General features: G+C 31.9%; 1 protein-coding gene across 1 annotated transcript; it reads right to left on the bottom strand.

Annotated features, from left to right (window-relative positions):
- Positions 1 to 7,882: 7,882 nt before the first annotated feature.
- Positions 7,883 to 13,137, bottom strand: LOC145247547 (uncharacterized). Its single transcript, XM_080109389.1, has 3 exons — positions 13,010 to 13,137; positions 8,829 to 11,733; positions 7,883 to 8,701 (listed from the first exon to the last, which is right to left on the bottom strand). Exons 2-3 carry the CDS (start codon positions 11,269 to 11,271, stop codon positions 8,370 to 8,372), a joined length of 2,775 nt encoding a protein of 924 aa, XP_079965515.1. The 5' UTR covers positions 11,272 to 11,733; positions 13,010 to 13,137; the 3' UTR covers positions 7,883 to 8,369.
- Positions 13,138 to 25,429: the final 12,292 nt, after the last annotated feature.

The following is a 25,429-nucleotide window of genomic DNA, read 5'->3' as shown; positions in this document are numbered from 1 at the left end:
GTAACTAACCAGTTTTGGCATCGTGACAAATTTTATTCTCGCAAAAATAAAGAAAGAACCAGCATCACGGAGATAAAACTATAACATGGGTCCTTGAATAACAAAGACATAAAGCAAAAAAAGTAAGATGTTTTATGATAATGTTGTTTACACAACGCAAATGTATCCTTATCATAAAAATTTTTGCCACATTGTTTCAATATTTGTTTTAGTAATTTATAAATAATATTATTTCTATTGTCAAAAGCAAAACGTGAAATGTTCCGAATTCTTATGAAATTGAATTGTTCCTTAAGTTTTCAGCTTTCGTGGTTTGTATTTTGAGAGAAAAAAAATGACAATTAAAATTAAATTTGTTTTTTTTTTTTTACGTTTGTAAGCTTTCAGTTTACTGGTGTTTTGAAAAAGAAAATGTGTATCGAGAACTGAAAAGTGAAGAAAAAGTAAAGTAAAAACGTGATTCGTGAACATGCAATTGTGCGCAGTGAACTAAGAGGCATTATTTTATTGATAACTAGCGGGGGTAGCCGGCGTTGCCCGGTTGTTTGGAGGTGTTTGTAAGAGGGGAGGGGAGTAAGGTAAAGAATAAGCGGAGTAATAGCCCTGGTTAACTATTTTAAAAGAATGACAAAAGCAAACATAAAACAGCGAACAAACGTATAACTTATTTAAAAAATAAATCGGAAAAACAAAAAGCGAAAATCAGGGGAAAAAATTAACGTGTTTTGAAAAACAAAAACAAGAAAAACACAGCGGAAAGCGGGAGAAAATGGCATAAATAACCCTTCGATTCGCTTAAGTCCAATGGTGCATTTCACCCCGTAGAAAATGAGCGTTAAAATTCCATTCTAGTTTTTTTTAGTAAACTACAAAACAAAATATAGCGAAAGGAAAAATGGCATAAATAAATCTCTGAATCGGTTAAGTTTGACCCAGTAGAAAACATAGTACGAAAAGGAACGTTTAAATGCTATTCCAGTTTTTAAAACAACTACAAAGTAAAGAAAACCCAAATCGGTGTTTCTTCGTACTGTCCCTTGTAAACGATTCCGCAACAGTGTAAATGGTAGCGAGGTGTAGGAGGAATATAATAGAGAGAAAAGATTTTACAACTACCATTGATTCTAACCGATTTTGGCAGTGAACTCTCACCAGAAAAGTATAGGAATCTACGATTATCGATGAAGTGTAGACGTAATAGGCCTATAACACACCTACGATTATGTGCTGCAGTTTGTGCATATTACATTTGCATGAAATGACTTGATTTTCAATCCTATTAAGGTCAAAGTCACAGGGGAAAAATGAGTTGATTTTATATATAAGGGACTATTGGTAACTATTGTGCTACAGTGACATGCATTTTCTTCTTTCTCTTTTGTAAATCCAATTGTATTGTTTTGTTATGCTGCATTCGATGGTGGGGTGGATGCGTGTAAAATGCGTGTAGAATGTAAAAAAATATGTCAAATATTTTTAATGAGAGGAGAAGGGATTTTGCAGAAGCAGATCCCTGGAAGTGAGGCCAAAGAATAAATTCGGCCAGAAAACGTGACCAAAGGTAACGTCCGAGACCTTCCTGTGGTTAAGTGGCGGCAAACGTAAAAGTGAGTCACAAGTCGATGCAATATCCGGGAGATGACGTCAAAGCGAGTTCAAATTTTAGGCCGCAAAATCTCTGGTCAACAAGTTACCATATTTTTGCGAAGCAATTACAGATCGGAATGTAGTCGCCATTTAGGTCAACAAAACGACAAGAGAGGATTGCTAGTCATTCCGCCATTAGATTTACAGAAATGAACGACGACATATTTTTATAACTAGTTGCGTGTTTTTTCTATTTTCACCAATGACTGATTAAGTAAAAGAAATGAAAAAAATTATTATTTTTTTTAATTTAATATACTTCAATACAAGTGAAGCTTCGGCCATCATCAGCGTGAAATGAAACATATCTAGAAATAAAAATATTTTATATGTATATATCGACTGAACAGATAGTAAAGAATAGAGGTAGAAGAAAGATATAAAGGTATAGAAACTATATATAAACAGGTTATAGAAAAATATAAAAATAGAGAAAAAATCAAGATAAAATAAAAATACAATGAAAATAAGAATAATATAATGCTATTTATTATTATTCATTTCTAATTTATTATATACATTTAATATATCATTCAACCACGGTAGTGGTTGAATATATGCTTAAGTCCGAAATTGAATGAATCGAGACACATTCAAACCCCCACCACTAATTCCGTTCGCAACCAAATTTCAAACACCTTATATATTTGGATAGAGCACCTCATTAGCTACATTTTGAAAAAAAAATTCGAAAATTGGTTCAGTAGGAAAAAAGTTACAACAAAATATGTGGGTTCACAAACAGGAGAGTAAGTACATAAGTGACTAACGCTTTTTTTTATTTTGCATAACTTTTTTTATATATAAATATTTTTATTGCGATTTTGCCAATATGACATGTTAGCGTAACGGTTAGAGTACCGGGGGTTGGTGGAAAGATTTTAGGTTCATTCCCGTGTATCGTTTTTTTTTTATAATTAAAAAACCGAACTTTTTTTTAATAACTAATTTTTTTTTAATTCTCCTTATGAATTTATAGCAAAAAATGGCGAATTTATCGATTAAAAATATTAGTGAATTCTATGCTATACATATTCTTTGAATGAACTCAAATTTTTCGTTATCACATTTGGTGAAAAATGTAGTCCCATTTTGGCAATGCGTCTGACCAATGATGCTTTTGAACCCGCGACCAGCACTGCGATATCATCAGCATCAGCCTGGGCATAAATATTCCTATTTTCAAACTCCTTTAAAAGAGGATTCAGCATACAGTTCCATAGTAAAGGTGATAAAATCCCACTTTGGGGGTTTCATTTAACTACTTCCCTTTTAACAGTTGCCCTCAGTAGTTCTACTTGAACTGTTCTGTGCCTCACCATATACTCAATCCATCGGATGAGTACTGGTGGCACATTGAGTTCTCGTAGCGACTTGAACATACTACTGAAGGGTATGTGGTCAAAAGCTACAACGATATCTAAAAAGACGCCGAGTGCCATCTTCTTTTTTGTTAGTTTACGCTCTATACAGATCACGAATTCATGAACCGCAGTCTCGGTAGAGACCCTGGCTCGGAACTACTGTGATTGAATGATAAATATTGCATGAATGTGTATTTGAGAGCTAATTTTTTTTGACAATCATTAATAAATATTATAAATTTATATATTAATACAATAGCAATGCCTGGAAAAAGCATGGATTATATGAAAAAAATGCGCGCATGAAAAGTAATATTCTTAAGATTTTATTAAACCTGGAAAAGTAAAGGACAAGAAATTCAACCTGGAAAAGTAAAGAACAAGATATTCTAGTAAAGTAAAAAATAAGAATTTTTTAGACTTAAAATATTGCAGCTAAAAATAAAATTTGAATATTGATAAATATTTTATTTATTATTTGCATATGTTGTTTATTGTTGAGTTAGAAAGAATTAAATAATCCTAATTATGATATAATAAAATTATTAATTTTTATATAAATTATAAAATTATTAATTCCATCTACTAATTAACTAACTAATGAATTAATTTTATTCAAACAATTTTCACTACATAAATATATGCAAATAATAGGGGGAAATAAGTTCAATCCAGCGACTGACACCCTTTCTAACTCAACAATAAACAACAACATATGCAAATAATAAATAAAATATTTATCAATATTCAAATTTTATTTTTAGCTGCAATATTTTAAGTCTAAAAAATTCTGAATTTTTACTTTACTAGAATATCTTGTTCTTTACTTTTCCAGGTTGAATTTCTTGTCCTTTACTTTTCCAGGTTTAATAAAATCTTAAGAATATTACTTTTCATGCGCGCATTTTTTCATATAATATTATATATATATAGCATATCCTGCCTTGAGAGAGTACAAAATAGACTTCGTGGCTTAGTGGGGGATGCCCTTTTCTCTTCCCTGCAACCTCTCTCCCACAGAAGAGACGTTGTGAGCTGTCTTTGTCTTATTTCCATGGCAAGTGCTCGTCTGAGCTCCAATCTCTGGTCCCCCCTCGCCAATCTTTTACGAAAAACACCCGTCTAGCTGAAGCCACTGTCAAAAATTTTCCCCACTCTTTATCTGTGCCTAAATCAAAACGTAGATTCCATGAACACAGCTTTTTTTCTTAGAACAGCACACCAGTGGTTCTCTGTTCCGTCTGCCTGTTTCCCACCTGACTACAACTTTGATGTCTTCAAGTCCAACGTAAACAAGTTCCTGAAGGGCCGCCCCCTTAAGTAGACGCTTTATGAAATCTCAACACTAACGTACAGCGTACTATACATCCAATAACCCTTATCCCTTAGTGGCTTGCGGGCCTTGATAAGTGGTGACCTCCTTGTAAAAAAAAATATATATATATATATTTGTCTATGTATGTATTTTATATATGCGTATATATGTATAAATATATGTATATATTTTACATATATATGTGTGTGTGTAAGTTAATTCGTCGGTATATACGCAGATTACACTATGATTTATGGCAACACTTCAAACACCAACAACGACCCAAATTTCTTGTAGTGTCATCGCCTCTCGACCATGTGGGGGTAAAAGATGCTTAATTTTAACGCGTTTTAAACCGAGCTTTATTGTTTCACCATAAACGCTCTGATTATCTTTTGATTCCAATTGATATAAATGGTATTCGTCCAAAAGGTGCACCCTCTTCTCGCAAACTTTTGATCTACCTTTACTTACTCCTAACGGAAAATTAAAGACTTACATCAAATCTGTTTCCAACGTCGCCGGAAAATATGATTGCGTCATTTTACCACTCGAGAAAGTATCTAACTAACGACGCTATACTGTAGTATAGAGAGGTGGATCAGCACCAAAACTGTCATATAGGGAGGATGATACATATTGTACTCCAAACGACAGCAGATAAACGTATAAATTGTATATATTGTAGTTTAGTCAGGGGATATGGTATCGACATATAAACTGAGTCGTGTAATATCAGAGAGTTATCACACGGGTATATATTACAGTTCATATTTACATAAAAATATCATTTTTTATAAAAAGTATAATATCTGCTTCATACCTTTATTTCTCCAAGAGTTCTTCTATCTTCACTTGCTGAGCTCCGTGATGAAACATGAAATGACCAACACCATAACCAACTGAGACATCTGTTTTTCCTTCTTTTGTGAAACTACAGAACAACACTTTATATTTTTAAAATATAAATTTATTTCAGCTGTCTCAAATAGTCATCACGGGAAGTCTGCATTTCGTGTCTACATGCTTGTTCTTCACGGCGTCGCTTCCTGGCTTGAAGCACATCTGTTCACTTCCGTGGCCAAATTCAAATTCTACTCCTTTTTCTAACCTTCTCGACCTCTTGACCTTAGTTCCGTTATGTCATCATTCAAAAAGCGCACGTATCCCAACGTGCGAACTCTCCACGCATGCCTGCCCAAGGTCGTTTAGTTTATTTTCTCTAGCTAAGTTATGTAAACATCCTCAGCTAAAACCCATTGCTACACTTTACTCTATAAACAATAAATAACTCCAGATATAAACAATTTTAACAATATCACTGGATAGATAGATAGATAGATAGATAGATAGATAGATAGATAGATAGATAGATAGACAGGTAGATCGATAATAACTCATTTCACTTTTAACAATGTTATTATCTAACAATACTCGAAATGTATAAGAGCAAGATACGTCCTTAAATGGAGTAGTGTTGCTTATTTGGGCGGGAGCTGTTTTAAGCACCCACTCCTGCCTTGATAAATTTCAAAACAACTAGTAATTAGTAGGTGATGCTCTTTTTTCTTCCTTCGAAATTCTTTCCTTCAAAAGTAAAGGTGCGAACCTGTTTCTGATCTGTCGTTATTTTCATAGCAAGTGTTCGTCTGCACTTCAATCTATGGTCTCACTATTGTCAAACGTTCGCAAAATCACTCGGCAAGATGCAACGATCATCAACAGTTTCTCCACTCGCTATCTGTGCCTAAATTTAAACGCAAATTCTATTAACAAAGCTTCTTACTTAGAACTGCCCGCATGTGGAACTTTGTTCCGCTACCCTTCTTTCCAACTGACTACAATATGGCCGTTTTCAAGTCCAATGTAAACAAGTTGTTGTTGAGCCGCCCTCCTAAATAATCTATTTCTGCTTCATTTCCACGACTAATACGCTATACTAATTAACACTTCTCCTCGAGGTTTTTTAATTGGTAACTTTTAAATACGAAAAATAGAGAGAGGAAGTAGAAATGTGATATAGAAAGACAAAGAGGGTTTGCATTATTTGAAATCTCTTCGTAAAGGTTAAAATAAACAAATTTTTTGGTAAACTTTCCGTCCTGAATCGAAATCTTTTACATGATTTTAATTCTAGAAAATATCTGAAATCTAAGGCTTAAGCAGAAGGGGTCTTAGAGATGTTTAAATTAAAGGAATCTTGCTTAATTTGTGTTAATGACCTCATATAAAATTCGGTGCGAATGTGGAATATTTTAATTTTGAAAAGCTGTTTACATATTATAGAAAACGCTTAAAATACTACTAAAACATTAGAATTTTTTCCATATTTGTTAATTGATAGTGATTTATAGCATTATATATATTCCTACAAATAGAAAGCGTATAAATTGTCAGAAATTTCTATCTTGCTTTATATATACTTCTCTCAGCTATGAAAAGACAACAGTTTATATGGAAGATTTTTCCACAAATTTATTAGCACAGTTAACTAGATAATGCCAGATCATCTGGAAAGAATACGCACCGTTTAAGGGCTGACTCCTTAATAGTAGACGAAAGAAAGGTTTCGAAACGGTGAGCATTCTTTCCTGGTGACTCGACATTATCTAGAAAGTCAGATTGAAATATCTCATAAGTGAAAACAGCCAATTAACATGATTATATACGTCTACAAAGTAAGCTGTTTCGTCCAAACAATAATATCTTCTGTGGGTCACTCTCTTGATGCTGAGTTTCTGCTACTGTTTCAGTAAGAAATATCATAGTTATCGCAGTCCACCATTTCGTAATATTATACATCTAAAACGATAAAAATTTTCACTATAGAATTCTTCCTGAAGGTCTAAGGTTTAAGCTTCACGGTCGATGTATTAGTTGAATAACTCCGCACTGGTGAGTGTTAAAGACGAAACACATGTGTCCACATTAATACGTATAATATACACAGGCGACAAAAAGAAAGTCCGCACTTGTAATTTTTTCAAAAACTGATAATTTAAGCTAAATTTAATGTAACTATTTAAATAAACTCTACCTAATTTGATTGGCCTTTTATTCTTCTATGATTTTACCTGCTCATATTTGACTTTTAATTGAAATATTCTAATGTTCAAGTCAATTTAAAAAAAATAACTTCAAATTGAGGAAAAAAAAGAAAGTCCGCACAATGAAAAATTGTTATTTAAATGTAACTTTTGGACACTAATGCAACACAAATACAGGGTGACCAAAAAAAAACAGAGGAAATTCAATTGTTTTTCTTAGCGTTTTACAGTCAACGGAGAAAAAAAAGCCAAAAACCCTAGTAGGCTATGGGCCCAAAGGTCAAAATCCCTCTAGATTTTTGATTCTGTGACCTCGGTTGGGGGTGGAAGAAAAAATGGTGTCAAATGAATGCCAATAGACTCCTGAACATCATATTTTTTTTCACAAGCACAAATGTTGCGCATTAATGAAAACGGCGGCCATATTTAAAGATGGCCGACAATCATCAAATAGAACATTATGACTTGCTTAAACCTTAGTAGCACACAAACCGATAACAATACAGACATCTAGTTTAGCACATTTTATTCCCAATTTATTTCTTCATCATTTAATACATAAATATTGGACTTAATATATTTACTATGCTTCAAAATAGGGAATATTTTTCTAAAAAAGCTTTTTTCAAACATCTTATTTGAAACAACTTCAATCTTTTCTGTGGATAACTAAAGAAATAGATTTACATTTTGATATTTCTCATGTAGAGACACCTATAGTCTACCAATATTATTAGTCATACAAATCTATTGCTATATTTTGTATGTAACAAGGTCGTTTAAACCTGAGGTAGAGCTGCGATTTTGTGTCATTTTTTATACACATCAACTTGGTAAAATATACAATGTTTGTCAATTTTCATTAAAAAGTATTTTTTTGAATCTATGAATAATAACACAGATTTAAAGGACAAAAAGGCATTTTTAATGAAAGTTAAACAAACAACATGTTAGTAAATAAGATCATATATGCTTTTATTTAAAACTGATCACTGCTTATGCCACTTCATCATCATCGTCGTCGTCATCACCATCATCAGTGTCATCATCATCATGTCCAATGTTTTTACTAATTTTATAACAAGAATCTCTTGCACACTTGCACATATCTGTGCATGGGACCCTGTTTTGGAGACATGTACAAATGTTAACGTCTTTACAATGACTTTTTTTACATTTGGCAGAGCAGTTAATTAAATCCATTAAACTGTCTGGAGCAGGAAGAAGATTCATCCAATGGATTACTAAATCTCCATTTTCTATCTTCCATCCATGACAATCAGGGGATGGTATATCAGGATTTGCATGGAGGCTCCTTTTATAGACACCTGAAAAAAGAAAGAAATTAACATTAATATTGAATAATTTTCATCCTTTCTAATAAGCAAATAACAATGAAACTCCATATATTTAATTTTTACATATAATTGGAAATTAAATATTTATAAAACGTACCTGCTTGATAGTTAGCTCGCTTGATGTGTTCACTCAGGGCATCTTGATTTGGAGGCATTGTGATTTCCAATTTTCTTTGGAATCTAAACATGTTGTATCTGGCTTCATTAACACTTGTGACATTTTGTTGGCCATACAACCTGCAAACAAACATTTCCAATGATTTTGCTGTGTCTGGTTTCACATAAAATTCATTACCAAGATCACTGAATGCGTAACAAAACTCATTCTCTCTCAGTAATAAACTAAGTGCTTTCTTTTTGCCCTTTCCGTAAAATGAACTGACACTATCACATCCTGTAAAACAATGTAGACCAATCAAGGCTTGACTGACAGACTCTCCAATGTTGTCTTTTATCATCTTGATGTCTATTGTTCGCAAATTTGTTCCTCTTCCTGTGTGGAAGTATAAATGTGCGGGAATAAGATTTTGTAAAGAAACTCCAATTACAAACACATCGGTATCAGGACTCATAATGATTACATCCGTACTAGTGTTGGCTGCAAAAGAAGCATGCAAATAAATCCGTGTATCAGCTTCTTCTTGTGAGCTACAAAGTTTTGTCTCTTCTAACCGGATGACAATATCACTTGCCTCTTTTCCAGGTGAGAAGGAATGACATTTCTTGTTATGCGCCAAGAATACCTTCACTCCTCTAAGCTCTGATGTTGAAACATTAGACCATGTTTCATCCAAGAATTCTATTAAGGACTTTTTATTCTCTCCATTTGAAAGAAATTTCTTCCATTGCTGAGGAAGGAGCTGACCATGGATTCTTATCTGAGAGCTAGTAGCAGCTCTTTTATCCCTCTCGATATTTTTTATAGAGATCTGCTGGTATGTATCAGTAACAAAATGAATTTCTTTAGAATGATTCGATTTTGCCCTGTTCACTAAACTTTTCAAAATAACAAGAGCAAGATTAAGAAATGTTTTCTCTCCTTGTAATTTGTTCAAATTTAATTGGTGTATCAGCGACATACCATCCACTATATATATGCCACCTACTATAGGGTTCTCAACAATAGGATTGTTAGCATGGCTTTCTAAAGCATGAAGTAAGTTTGCTTTATTAGTTTTAACCAACGATCCATGTGAATTTGCAAGGGACAATGGTAATGGACCTAAGGAATATGACAGTAATTCTTGAAGATTAATGTTCCGGATTCTACCAATCACAACCAATCTTGCTAGGAGATTTCTATCTGCTTCCAAAGTGATATCCTTTCCGTGGACATGATGATTTGATTTTTTAGACATACTGGAGAATGTTTTTAAATTCATTCTTTTCATCGGGGCAAAAAAATCAACTTCTCCCGTTTGTAGACGCTGCCCACAGAAATTTTCAAATTCTGATTCGCCCCTTGCCTTAGCAAATTGCAGATCATTTTGAACATCTTGTGTCGCAACTAATCCTGATGCAATATGGATCAACTCAGCTGGTTCATACTCAAATGGATTAAACATACTGTTTACTGTGTCTATTATCTTTCCAATAGCAAGCTTATCATGTTTCATCCGACTATGTAAAAGATCTGATCGTGTTCCACTTCGTTCTCCTTTGCCAGCCATAGTTTCACATTCATGGGAAATAGACCCTCTCGCATGATGGGACCATATCCACCTGTTGACGGCTCTCTTGTTTGTGCTGAAGCCTGTCATACCACCTTTTGTTTTTGAATCACGATTAGCAGTTTGTTCGATGGTTTGGTCACAAGGAATTTTAGCAAAGGCATTTGAGCTTCTTTGAACAGCAAAATCTCCTCCAATGCATTGTGTATATATCACTGGATGAGTATTAGCGAGATTAGACATCTCCAACCAGTAAACTGGAAGGTATCTGCTATAATTTACATGGTCATATGCAAACACCCAAGGTAACATCTGTCTAACACTTGCCAAGTGAAGTTCCCAGTTTGACTCTCGAATACCTCTAAGGAAAAGTAAAAGAATTTCTACAATGTCAATATAAGAACTCCAGAATGCAAAAGTTTGCTTTTTGTTGCCAACCTGTATAAATTCTTCATAGGATGATAGAAAACTTTGAAAATGTTCTCCCTTCAGAATTTCTTCATACTGAGGTCCTGAGAATGATTGTGACAAGGATGTCATTAAATGCTTCACTTTTTCTGCCTTTTCTTCAGGAATGCTGTTTAAATAGGTTGTCAAACGCATATGCTGCATTGCTTCGGCCACTAATTTATGGGCTCTAACTGCTCTGTTATAGTGTCTACCTGTGAAAACTCCATTTATTGAGCCTACAGCAACAACTTCTGATTCTATTAGAATATCTTGAAGCCCGGCATCACGAAAACGCTTTCCCAAACACCCAAGAAAGGACATTGCTGTATGAAAAGCACCAAGTCGAATCACCAATCTCTTCATGAAATATGGATTTCTCCATCTAATTAATTGTGCCTTTGAATAGATTGCTTGATCCATTACAATAACAAGAGACTCTAACTTGAGTTGATCTGCAATGTCAATGCTTTTTTTTTAGAATTGTAAGGACTGTATCCATTTCTGTGGGGCTAACATCAATTACGGGTAAATAACCTATGGTAGATTTTGATGAGTTATGATATTTCACTTCGATTGCTACACAATCTTTATTCCTTATTTGCATGAGGAGTGATTCATTTTCATTTTCTTCTGCTGCTCGTTTTAAATTAGCAGCTTCTATTGTCGAACATCTGACAAGTTTTTCCCTGTTTCTTTTGCCAGATCCTTTGCACACTATAGTTTTTACTTTTTGGCATAGTATGCAAACATCTGGTAAAATATGCTCTGATCTAGCTGGCAAAGATGGTCGATCAAAATTGGAACGAAGAACCCGTCTTTTTTTAGCTGGTGGATCATCATTTTCGGCAGTAGTCGCATCAATGTTTTCTTGAGATGGGGACCCTGTAAAAATAAATATATTTAGGAGTTTAATATACATTTGAAATAACAAAGTATATGGAAAAGTTCAAATTAAAAATATCCAATCATTATTTCATAAATCCAAAACATTTCATTAAAAATTTAAGATTTTTTTTGTATAGTGCTGATAAAACTTCTGTGAAAAAATTGTATGTTATTAATTTACATTCTACAATTAAATCGTCTGGTGACTCATTATTAATCGGACCAAGGGATGTTTACAAAATCATGCAATATATTTATCATTGGAATTGGTAGGTAAATTCAATATGCAATGCACTTTATTTTACTAGTGAGTTACCACTTATCAAGGCTAAAAGCCACACGAGGATAAAGGTTAATGGAATAGATTGTCAAGTGACTGATTGTGGAAGTGCAAGAATCAAGAAATGGTACCATAGACAGTTGTATCTATATTTAGAATCATAAAAGAAATGAAACATTTCCAGATTAAAACCAATAGCTAAAATTATTGAAATTATGAAAACTGTTAAATAGTAACAGCATTTGGCTAAGAGCAAAGTGTACCCTTTATTCTGATAATACAGGTTATCTTTTGTTTCAGATTTGTGAAGGAGAAATCTTTCTAAACTGAGGCAATTGTAATTTTTGTTCCAATCAGAATACATTTTTGGTGAACTAAATTTTACCCACAATAAAACCCTGTTTTGTATCTATGTTCTCGTGGGGGAGGCAAGTAAATAGAAATAAACTCTAGTTTTTTTTTTGTTTTCTTTACAAGTGAAATTTTCTAAAACAGATGCCAACTTTTATGTACATATTCAATTGTTTGAAAAGATATTAATGTAGATTAACACCCTCATTTAAATCGCTCCCTCCCCCGAGAAGAAAAAAGATTGTACAACTTAGAAGTTTACAAAAAAAAAAAAAAAAATTAAAAATCAATTAAATTGAATAAATATATTTTAGAATTTAGAGGTGTTGACCTTTTTTCTAGTGAAGATAAATTCTGTGCGTTTTTTTATTGGGAGAGGAGGGGGTAAATTACAATCTTGGCACTCAGACTTAGGGTTAATGGTAAAAAAAAATTAACAATAGTCTCCAGGAAATGGAGGATGATTTTCCATTAAATTTATATACGAAATGTTACTCTAAATCCATTTTTTCCTACCATAAAATTTTTCATGCTGTTCAGTTCACACGTACTTGCCTAAGTGAATAGAGGGAGTATAAGAAAAATTGTCTCTTTCCAAATACGTATCAATAAAAATAAAAATTATTAAAAGCTTAAACTTACCTTCGAAAACGTTATCAGTATTCTTTTCTAGTTTTTTCTGAATTCTTTCAATTTTCTGATAATCCGTGAAACGTGCATAACAAGTTTGGTGAAACCCAACACGAGGTGGTATTTCAGTTGAATCACAGCTTAAGTCAAAGTCTTTCGCAATTTCTGCTTGTGGTCCATGTAAACCTTTCCATTTTTTAACATATTCTAAAAAGCGCGTCCATGTCTTCACTGAAAAAGATCTAACATTCAATGTTTTAGTTGGAAATATTCACATAACGCACTCTTTTTTGTCTTTGTTTACAAACATTTCTTCTTCACTGGAGGCAGCCATATTGAATTTTTAACTCGCACTACGATGATTGTGATTGGTAGATTGTAAGGAGTAAATAAAAGAAGTATTCTGAATGGCTACTTTTTTGTACGAAGGCAACTTAACAGTTAGCATTTTTTTGTGCATTAAAATTAAAATTATTTATTAATGCACCATAATCTTGCTTGTGAAATTTTTTTCCATGTTTCTTATGATTTTATACATATTATATCCAAAAATCATGCCCACCCCTTTTACATCTCATTAAAATTAAGAATTTTCACTCTGGGCCGACGGCCTATAGTGTTTTGATGTGATGTTTTGAATATAATAAACTAGTTATGACCAAAGTTTCATTTCATTCGGACAAAACACTAAGAAACGGGGCCTAATTAGAGTTGGGGCCCATTTTTGGGGTCACCCTGTACAACAGGAACACAATGAACTAGGTAATATTTGGTAGCATAGCAGGCGAATCAAATGAAGTATAGGTTGTTTAAACAGTTACATTACAATTTAGCTTAAACTTACAGTTTTTTTTTTAAATTAAAAGTGCGGACTTTCTTTTTGCCGGCACTGTATACATTTGTTAATTTTCTGATAACTTTGTTCTAGCTGGGGATGGGCTATCCTAGCGGATGCCAGACATTAACCTGCTGTCTCATACATTACAACCGAGAGATCTTTTTAAGATTCCAATTGTCCCTTCAAGTGTAAAAAAAGATTTGAAATAATTTTTGATGGGTGCCATTGCTCCTATAATTACTGGAATGATTTTCCTAAGATTCTACTTGCTTTGAATGTCGTACATAAGACCTTGGTATTTCAATATCTTTTCTCTCTTAGCCTTTTTTAAGCCAGAAAGATTCGGACCACTAACTTCTACATAGGTGGCTTCTAGTTCTTTCTTATCCCATATAACTTGTCAAGTGTAATCACTCCGTGTTCTAAGTACGTAGTTCTAGGAATATGTGTGTGTATGTGTGCAATATAAGAGTAGATAAATAGATATTAAATATATATCAATACATCAATAGATATTACATATATATCAATATATCAATAGATATTATATATATATATATATATAAATATATCAATAGATATTATATATATATCAATATATCAATAGATATTATATATATATCAATATATCAATAGATATTATATATATGTCAATATATCAATAGATATTATATATATATATATATATATATCAATATATCAATAGATATTATATATATATCAATATATCAATAGATATTATATATATATATATATATATAGTCATCCACATACAGCACTATTTCGCTGTATCACAGCTAATCAGTGCGGCTAGACAGGCAATCGCCTCAAGCCAGGATCGAAACCCATTACGCTACACGGCTGCTGCTGTGCAGGTAGTGAATTAACGATGTTTTGACATCGTCCGAAATATCTAAGCTCGATTTGTTTACACAAAGAGCATCGCTTAATACACTAATGGCAGTTTGTATATCAACCCAAAATAGGGAGCATTGTAGTCATCCAAATATAGTACTGTTTCGCTATATCACAGTTCATCAGTGCAGCTAGACAGGCAACCACCTCAAGCCAGGATCAAAACCCAAAATCGAAAATAATATTTGGTTTAAAACTATAACATCTTATGATAGCCAAATAATTCAGAAATATACAAGCTTTACAAATAGCTAATACATCATTGTTTTTAAGACCCAATGAACACATCTGAAATGTATAAAAAGACCGAGACGTATCGACTCTGAAGGTGGTTTGTGTAATTTCGGATTATGCAATCTTAGTGTTAGGTGCTACGACTGTTCCCTCTATACATTCTGCTTTGTTCGATACAAATTACCTTTTCTACCTATATCCGTGTCCGTGTTTTCATTAGTGACCCTTCAGCAATCGTATTAGATATCTATCAAGGTAATAACCTTATTATATATGAATAATTAATGGGGCACCTCAAATAATTAGCATTAAACTCACAACTTCTCAGAGCAAGACCGGCAGAGAATCAAAGCCGCGTCATTCACATCAGGCACAAGTGTCTGCCGGTAAAATTTTCATGCGAAGTAGCCGCCATGGTGGGTGTCTGAATGTTTCCTATATACAAGGTGTTCCAGAAGTCTTTGACAACTTTTATTTTATAGCAAAATTTATCAAGTTCAGTTTTTATGTTAATGATTATATCTATCTATCTATCTATCTATCTATCATTATATATATATATATATATATATATATATATATATATATATATATATATATATATATATATACATAGACGTAGAAATCGAAATCCTGTAGGAGAAGGATTTATAATACATCAAATGCATTCTTTGTCTTACATAGAATAATATAAAATCTTTTGATTTGAAATTTAACCATTTCATGTTATCAATTTTAAATTTATTGAATTAATCGAAATATATATATATATATATATATATATATATATATATATATATATAAGCGAGATAAGACACAGATTAAAAATCAGAGGAAAAACCCTGATAGATATTACTTGAGGTAATACTTTCAGGGTGATCCTAGCCAAAGAGGAGAAGCCCAATATTTAAGATTAGAGCAATATATAAGTTTAGTGGTTAAATTTAACATTTTGCTAAACACATTTCATTTCCTCTGATGATATGAGCCATTATTGAAAATCCATGGATTAAGGAAATTAACATAACCCCTTCTATATATTCCTTTTGTCAAACAATAAATTCTTAATTCGAATATATGTTTGTATTTTTATTTTCAGAATTTAAATTTAACCACTAAACTTATATATATATATATATATATATATATATATATATATATATATATATATATATACTGTGAAAGCAAAATTAAGACTTCAAAAAAGGTGTTGATGGCAACAAAAAGTTTATTTCGTTTTACGTTACAATTGTTTCCATGTCCAGTCGACAATTTCAAACATTATATCGTTTGAAAATTTTCAAAAACCAGCATTTCTTCAGATTTTATGAATAAAAACACTTTTGACAATAGAGCATTTTTGAAGAGAAAGAAAAAAAAAGAAAAAGGAAAAATTCCCTTAACAGGAAAAGCATGTGAGAAACATTTACCTTTGCGGTAGCTACGGAAAAGCCCATTTAAATATTAATATATCGCCTTATTTTCGTATCCTTATTTAAGAACAGAGTCATTAGAAGTTTCCACAGAAAACCCTTAGTTATTTTTAAAAATGTTTATATATCCCATTCGTTGAGTTCCTAAATTAGATCTCGCTGTTTCTTTATTTTCCAATAATTAATTTTTTATGAAAAGAGTTTTTTTAATTTTTATTTCTATATTTATAGTATGACCGTAACAACCTGGCAATAACGTTATGGTTAATTTAGTTTCGTATTAGTGGCAAGTAATGTTTACAGATTATCGTTATTTTAGTACTTAGATCTAAGACCATTTTAGGTTTAAAGTTTTATTGAATATGAGAATAAATAAAAAGGTTGTATTATATATATAAATCCTTGTACATTTCGGGTAAGGTATTCTAATTTATTTATTACTATCTAATGTTTTAAAATTACTTGTCATTCTACTTGGATACGTTTTCATATCGTTACTAAAGATAATGAAGGGAGATAATCCAATTATGTTGTTAATTGCTACTAGTTAATTCTGTTGGAAACTGGGTCGATTTTTATTTCCTGTAACAGCTAAAGGGAGATAATTCAGGCCGTTTTATGTTTTCGGTTCATTGATTACTAGAAGGCGTCTATGATTTAATAATAATTTAATCAGATTGATCCAGAACGTGCTACGATAGCTTATTTAACAAATTAAGGATATAAATTATGTTTTTAATCTTAAAAAATTGTTTTTTACCCATGAGTTTAACCTACATCTGTTATTAATCACTTATGCTGCTCATGTCTTATAATTTAGTGTTGTGTTCTTGGGTATCTAAATAAAATAGTATATATCCTCTAATTATAATTCTGACAGCAAAACCACCCAATAGCTACCAATATGTTTCACTCCGATGAGAAGATGTCTAGTCCTGCATTTATGGGAAAAACATTTAGAACAGAGAGTAAAGTAGGAAAATAAGTAAATCAGTATGGATTCTACCAACTTAAGATGTCAGATGACAAAATCAATTAGATTAATTTTAAGCCCCCAAATTGTTAATTTAATTTTTAATAATAACTAGTTTATTGTTAAGTTGTTTTATTGATTTGAAGAGGGCATCACTTATTTAACCATCAATACTGCTACAATTGAATAAAAAAATACTCACCGTTATGGAAAAAATTCCATTCTTAGATGAGATTTATACTTTATATTTCTTACCCGGTTTAGAATAATAGAGACTATATTCTCGTGTTAGATTTGGATCCTTCATTTATATTATATTTCTAGCTATTTAACTCTACATTAAAATTTAATCCTAGCATCCGATGATCCTTACTGTTGTAAAAAGTTATACCTCAGTAATATTTAAGGCGTGATAGCAGAAATCTATTCCTGTGAAGACATCCCTGTATGGCATTTAGTCTTTTGTTCAAAATTTCCTCTTTGGAATTCACTATGTGGAAGGCTTCCTCAGTTACATTTAAGGCGTGATAGCAGAAGTCTATTATTATTATTACCTCCTCCGTTCCTATTCGTTTGATCATTTTCAACGTTTCCCTTATTTTCAACGCTTCCCTTATTGATCGTTGTTTTTTTTTTCTAGCTCTCATTGCCATGTTATACGTGATTACGCAGCTGGGTTTGTAGATACTATTATTGGTCCTATTATATTCAATTTTTCCGTTGTATCCCGATCTCCTAAGGGCATCATTGTAGTATTCCTTATTTTTTTCAAAAAGACTCTCATTCTTAGAAAGTTCTGAAACTCTTTTAGAAATGTTGGGTATCAGCGCTTTATTCATGCATTTCGGATGGTTCGATATATATATATATATATATATATATATATATATATATATATATATATATATATATATATACATATATATATAAAGATCACTCTGGTCGGAAGTCTGGACATGTAAAAATAAATGTTTAAGTTTCAACGATATTTCTCGCGGTTAAAGTTAGCCCTGGGTGTTTGTTCCATTTTAATGGAATCAGAGATGGCTTTGTAGCCGGGTTCGAATCTCCTGGCCAGCGGTATTCGTTATGCTCCTCACTGATGAATCCCGAAAGAATAAAACACTGAATGAAGTGTTTGTAAGTATTTAAAAATTATTATCGTAATAACTGGGAGTGATTTTATTAAAGTTTGTCTCAGAATTCGTCCGATAATTACCGATAATCTATAATCGGAACCGTTATTTTAATTCATCCATCATCGGTAACGCAATTTTTTCCACGTCGTCGCTTAGTAACAACGATGGAACAACGAGCTGTGAAAATCCTTCTTTGGGTAAGCTGATAGCGTGTTTTGTGTTTTGTTTGTTTTTTGTTTGTTTGTTTGTTTGTTTTTTTTTTGTTTTGTTTTTTGGGTTTTTCTTTGTTTTTTTTTGCATGATGTAGTCTGTAGCTTATAACCCCGCACGAAAACTTCTTAATGTTCTTATTTCGTTAACCGGAAAGAAGTTTCTATAAAATAATTTTATAAAAGAATCAGAAGGTTCTCTCGAGTGCAATGTAGAAAAACATTTATTTTGGATTAAGTCACTGCATCCCGGGCGTTTTCACGGATTTCGGCGACAATAAAAATATAGGAGTGTGAAATATTTGTCGATCATTATTCAATCCCGGGAAATGTCGCGTCTCCCTACCTATATATATATATATATATATATATATATATATATTGGCATGTTGTTAATTCCGAATTAGTTCTTGAGATATTTAATGTCAAAATGTGTTTACGACTTGTGGAAAATCCTGTATATTTAGGTGTGCAAACAGATATAGGATAGCTGGATTGATATATATATATATATATATATATATATATATATATATATATATATATATATATATATATATATACACACACAATAAAAATTACAATTAAATTTTTCGAATTTCTTCTTCTTCCCTGATCTTTCTTATTATGTCTTGGCAGTCGTGTGAAAAGCATATATGATTTTTCTTTTATTAATATCATTGGAATTTCTTTGTACATATTTGTGAATTATTCCATGGATTTCGGCATTTTGGATTATTTTGGACCATCTTCCAATTACGTGATTTCCTTGGATTTTACTTGTGCAAATGGAAACTCAATTAACTTTCTTAGAGTTATATTTTCGGATTTTACCGTCATTGGATTATTTACCTTTCACCAGACTATCCATTCACGCGTAATCACCTTTTTCTTCACCCTATTCCCTCTGCTTCACTTTTTGTTATCAAGTAAGATCTTTGACTTACTTGCAGTTTCATCAAATACTTTTTTATGCAAAATCCGATCCCGCATTTTGCTAATTCCTACCCTCTGATGAGAAGGAAAGTATTTCTTCGAAACTCCGCGGATTAAGGACTGCCACTTATCAAGTGTTTCCTTTTGAGATTAAGTATGTATTTAACTCTTTTTCAAAGTGTTTTTACATGTTTTATTAACTGTTTGCTCTTATATATATATATATATATATATATATATATATATATATATAGATAGATAGATAGATAGATAGATATAGATAGATAGATAGATAGATAATACAATTTCAATGACGAGACAGTTCAAGTTTAGAGAAAGCCCAGGTTTAGAAGAAGTCCAAATGAAAGGAAGTCCAACTTTAGAGGAAGTTCAAATTAAAGAAGTTTTACTGTATATATATATATATATATATATATATATATATATATATATATTATAAGATAAAATTAAAAGCCAAGAACAATGCGAGATTTTTTTTTATATAGAGTAAAATTAAATGCAAACAAAAGAAATAAAATTCTTTTTTTTTTGTTGTTTGTTTTTTCTTTTTGACACAAATTTTAACTCTAAACAACAGTATTTTTTTTTCTCTGTTGTATTCAATGGTGTTGTAAATCTCAATAAATACAATACAACTACAACACCATTGAATACAACAGAGAAAAAAAAATTACTGTTGTTTAGAGTTAAAATTTGTGTCAAAAAGAAAAAACAAACAACAAAAAAAAAAGAATTTTATTTCTTTTGTTTGCATTTAATTTTACTCTATATAAAAAAAAATCTCGCATTGTTCTTGGCTTTTAATTTTATCTTATAATTTTCTTCAACAATGCTTCAAGCAAACTACAACCTACTTATATATATATATATATATATATATATATATATATATATATATATATATATATATATATTTCATTTGAACTTCTTCTAAACCTGGACTTTCTCTAAACTTGAACTGTCATTGAAATTGTATTATCATATTTGATGCGGAGTTGCAGTAAAACTGTTTACATGGTTTAGTCAGATATTGCGGATAAATATTAATATTGGCACTATGTAATTAATGTCGATTAGCTATTGATAATTAATTTACACTAACTGTATTTTTTTTTCAGATTGCTATATTTAAATTAGTGCAACACAACCCATCATAATGGGTCTAGTAAAAATTCTTGAAACTAAACGGTTACCGACCAACCACGCTGTTCTTAAATCACTTAATGCAAACGATGTTGAAATGTGGGTGCAACAAGATGAGGAACTACTGATCAATATCCTGAAGGCAGTAATGGTGATGAAAATAGTGACAGATCCCATTCTCTTGACCTGAATGTAAATAACAAAGAACACTCTGATGAAGCAACATCATGGGATGGTGCAGAAAAGTCTATGGAGACGGTTATAAAATTTCTAGTAAAATATCCTGAATTTAGTTACAACTATGTTTTGCAAGCAATGTCCCTCCGAAGAGATATAGTCATAAAGAAGCTACAGCACCGAGAAATTGTAGATTTTCGTGATCGCTTACGGAATACAATGGCAGTGCCCGAGAGCTCAATCGATGAAAATAGAAACTGCAATGAAACTCATTCAATGAATAACTAAAAAAATGTATTTTACATAAATATATGATTTATGTAGATGATAACTTAGGTAATAAATACCTAACAAGTGAGAGTAGATTTAATTTATTTTCAATGTTTTTGTTCCTGGGAATAACATTTAACAATTCATACTTGCAATATATCGTAAACTCAACTTAATATATACTTGAAGTATCATATAGCAATGAATTTCATTTACTATTTCTTAATTCTTAGAAAATTAAAGTTAACTGCAACACATTTTTTATCACGAAACTTGAACAGCATCCTCTAATTTGAACGAAGCGGATGTTCAAATTATAGGAGTTATATACTATATATATATATATATATATATATATATATATATATATATGTGTGTGTGTGTGTGTGTGTGTGTATAATACATACATATATATAAATATATATATAAATATATATATATATATATATATATATTCATTACTAAGTATGCCTATCTATTTTTACAGTTCATAAGACATATTCTCAGCTATATTTTTAAATCCAAATTTTCAATTTGTGTTTATTAAAACAATTTTTTTTTCCTGTCGACACATAAATCCTAGGGGGAATGTCTCTCGCATGCTATCTCATTTAAAAAAAAGTGATCATAAAACATCGCCGGTTAATTCTGTTTCTCTTTGTATTTTCTCTCGATTCTTTCTGTTTATTTACTTAATTACGTCTTTTATTTAATTTTTTATTTAGTAAATTTAAGAAGTTGATAATAATTGCGGAAAATGCGTATGACATTGAACACAAAAAAGAAAATATTATTTCAAAGCCAAGTCTGGAAAAATCATGGATTACATAAACATATGGTGAGCTACGATGTTCACTCTTTCGCTGCCGGAAATTCAAGTGCCCCGAGACGTTTTCTGCGCAAGCGGCTAGAGGCGCCCTTTTTCTTTTTACTGAATTGCTCTGGAGGTTCAATGTTTTGATTTTTTTTTTGACCAATCAGAGAGTTTTCCGGGCTGTCGGAAATTATGTGTCTGGGAGCCGGTGAAAATCTTTAAAAACCTCTGTATTTTCCAAAAAAAGGCAGTTAACAAAATTCAGAGATAGTGTTGGAAGATATATATATCACTACTGTCTCAAAAAATATATATATCACTACTGTATCAAAACTAACGCGACAACACTGTGAACGTAGCAGGCGAGTCGGCTGATAAAACAATGTGGGCGAACACACAGACACAGTAACTAACTTTTGTATTCCCCCTTTTATTATAGCATGCTCATTTTAAATTAATTTTATGTAAATAATTATTTTAAAACTTCTAACATTTTTTTTTTTTTTTTTTTATAAAAAAAAAAAAAAAAAATATATGGTGAGCTACGATGTTCACTCTTTCGCTGCCGGAAATTCAAGTGCCCCGAGACGTTTTCTGCGCAAGCGGCTAGAGGCGCCCTTTTTCTTTTTACTGAATTGCTCTGGAGGTTCAATGTTTTGATTTTTTTTTTTTGACCAATCAGAGAGTTTTCCGGGCTGTCGGAAATTATGTGTCTGGGAGCCGGTGAAAATCTTTAAAAACCTCTGTATTTTCCAAAAAAAGGCAGTTAACAAAATTCAGAGATAGTGTTGGAAGATATATATATCACTACTGTCTGCAGCTCAAAACTAACGCGACAACACTGTGAACGTAGCAGGCGAGTCGGCTGATAAAACAATGTGGGCGAACACACAGACACAGTAACTAACTTTTGTATTCCCCCTTTTATTATAGCATGCTCATTTTAAATTAATTTTATGTAAATAATTATTTTAAAACTTCTAACATTTTTTTTTTTTTTTTAATAAATTTATAACGTAAACTATTATATGTGTGTGTGTGTGTGTGTGTGTGTGCAGGTGTGTGTATGTGCCTGTGTGTGTTGCGAAAAACAGAATAAAGGAAATAATTTGCGAAACAGGAGGTTGGAATTCGCAGCGCGTGTAAAATAGGAAAATAAAAGGAAAATCAAATGAAGATTACAAATTAACAGTAGTTATATATATATATATATATATATATATATATATATATATATATATATAAAAGATTTTCGGATGTGAGATAATGTATTGACAATCAAACAACACCGCAGTTCACACAATCCATGAAAGCCACAGACCGCTAAACTAAAACTCCGGTTTCGATCTCATTTGGGCTTATTAGTTGAACATAGTCGAACTCGGATTTCGAATCCCGAATTCGGATATGTTGAAATGATGAACCAAATGATTGCGAGCAAATTATTTCTCGCACCTGTAATATGTCGCGGATCTGTTTATCTATAGAGTAAGATTGACCAAAAGAACAACAACAAAAAGCAAACGATTTGCTCGTAGCTGACTGACATGATGGATAAGAGCCCAAAATGTATTGACTTGGACATCGCCGGCCACATCGCCGAATTATAAGTGTTGGAGTTGAGTGTTTTTACATCTGGTGCACTTTAAAAACTACTCTCTCTCTCTCTTCCCTAGTGCATCGGACTTGTCCTTTCACTCACTCATTCGATAATGTAACCTGGGAAGCATTGAGCGGCAAATTGAGCGAGTGCATTTGTTTCCATGTGCGTACATTGTCCCCAACGACAAACTGTCAGCACAGATTCGTCCGAGTGTCTTTTTTTTTTGCATTTCTTTTTTTTTTTTTTTGCATTGTTTTTTTTTCAATTTTTTTTTTTTTTTTTTTTTGCTACTTTACTTTATCTCTCCTTCTCTCTGTCTCTATCTATCTACCTTTTTATCTCTTATTTCCTATCCATTTTCTTTAACCGTCATCTTTCTTCCTCTCTCTCTCTCTCTCTCTCTCTCTCTCTTCTCTCTCTCACACACACACACACACTTCCTATCTTACTTGTCACGTTCTGTCATCTCTCTACTTCTCTCTCACTCTTTTTCTATCTCTCCCTCTCTCTCTCTCTCTCTCTCTGTCTCTCTCTCTCTCTCTATATATATATATACATACATACATATATGCATACATATAATTATTTCCACAGCTAGACATATGCATATAGAAAAAGAGAGCAAGAGAGAGAGAAAGCCTCGAATAAGAACAGAGATATATTGATATCTTTTAAGACTAAAACAATAGATTTATTGTAGTGACTTACAGTTAGTTTGTTTACCAAAATTGAAAAAAATAATATATTGCTCATTATTACTTGAGCACTATCAACAACCTCGTTTAAATTCAATGGTTGTTTTACTTTGAATTTGAATAACTTAGATAATATATATATGTGTGTGTGTGTGTGTTTGTTTCAATTACTTTTATTATTTATTTTCAGTATCTCTTGAATTCGACAAAGGAAAATGAATTCCCAATATTTACAGCATTTATTACTCCCTATATCTACTTCCTTTACTTCCCTGTAATTTTTCTACATCGTAAACAATCGTTGAGTTTTGTGTTTAAAAAAAAGAGTAAATACTTAAAGAAATAAGGTCCAAGTCATCGACCAACATATCTTGGTCCAGGTTTATTGATGTATTTGTATCGTTATTTTTACAAGCATATTAACTTGATTATCGAATTTTATGCTTTGTTTGAAATTTTCATATCTATTCACCCATATTTGTGTTAACTCTGCATTAACTATACTTTAAAAGCCATTTTTCCATCGTACATGCTGTTTCTTTTAGAATTGTTACCTTCTAAGCGTGTTTGTCTAGAAATTGTATGATTCTAATACTATGCTGGGAAAAATTGGAGAAAATATATGTCTGTTGTACGTGTTGCAATCGAGTTTAACGTTTCTTAGCGTTGGATATGTGTTGGATAACTGTGTTTCGCTGGTGAAATGTATCTGAATATCATTTTTCTTAGCAGAGATTTGTTAGAGATTCTTTACTTTGTTTGAGATACTTTGAGGTTTAGCTAGCGGAGTTTATTGTGGTTTATTAATTAACTAGCTTGGGGGTTTGCATAGATGTCGAATAATATGGTTTGTGAGGTCCTTGATAAAGATAAGTAAGTGAGTTAGGCACAAAGTGAATCCTTTGGGCATGCCAGCATTAATACTATGACCTACGTATTTCTGTCCATTAACGACCACTTTAATAGACCTATCAGAGTGAAAGGATTTAGTGCTTGAAAAGATATTTCCAACTATTCCTTAGCTAAAGATTT

Source organism: Euprymna scolopes, chromosome 25, assembly GCF_053919585.1.
Source record: "Euprymna scolopes isolate OS-2025 chromosome 25, ASM5391958v1, whole genome shotgun sequence".
NCBI lineage: Eukaryota > Metazoa > Mollusca > Cephalopoda > Sepiida > Sepiolidae > Euprymna > Euprymna scolopes.
This window is presented reverse-complemented; position numbering and strand designations above follow the sequence as displayed.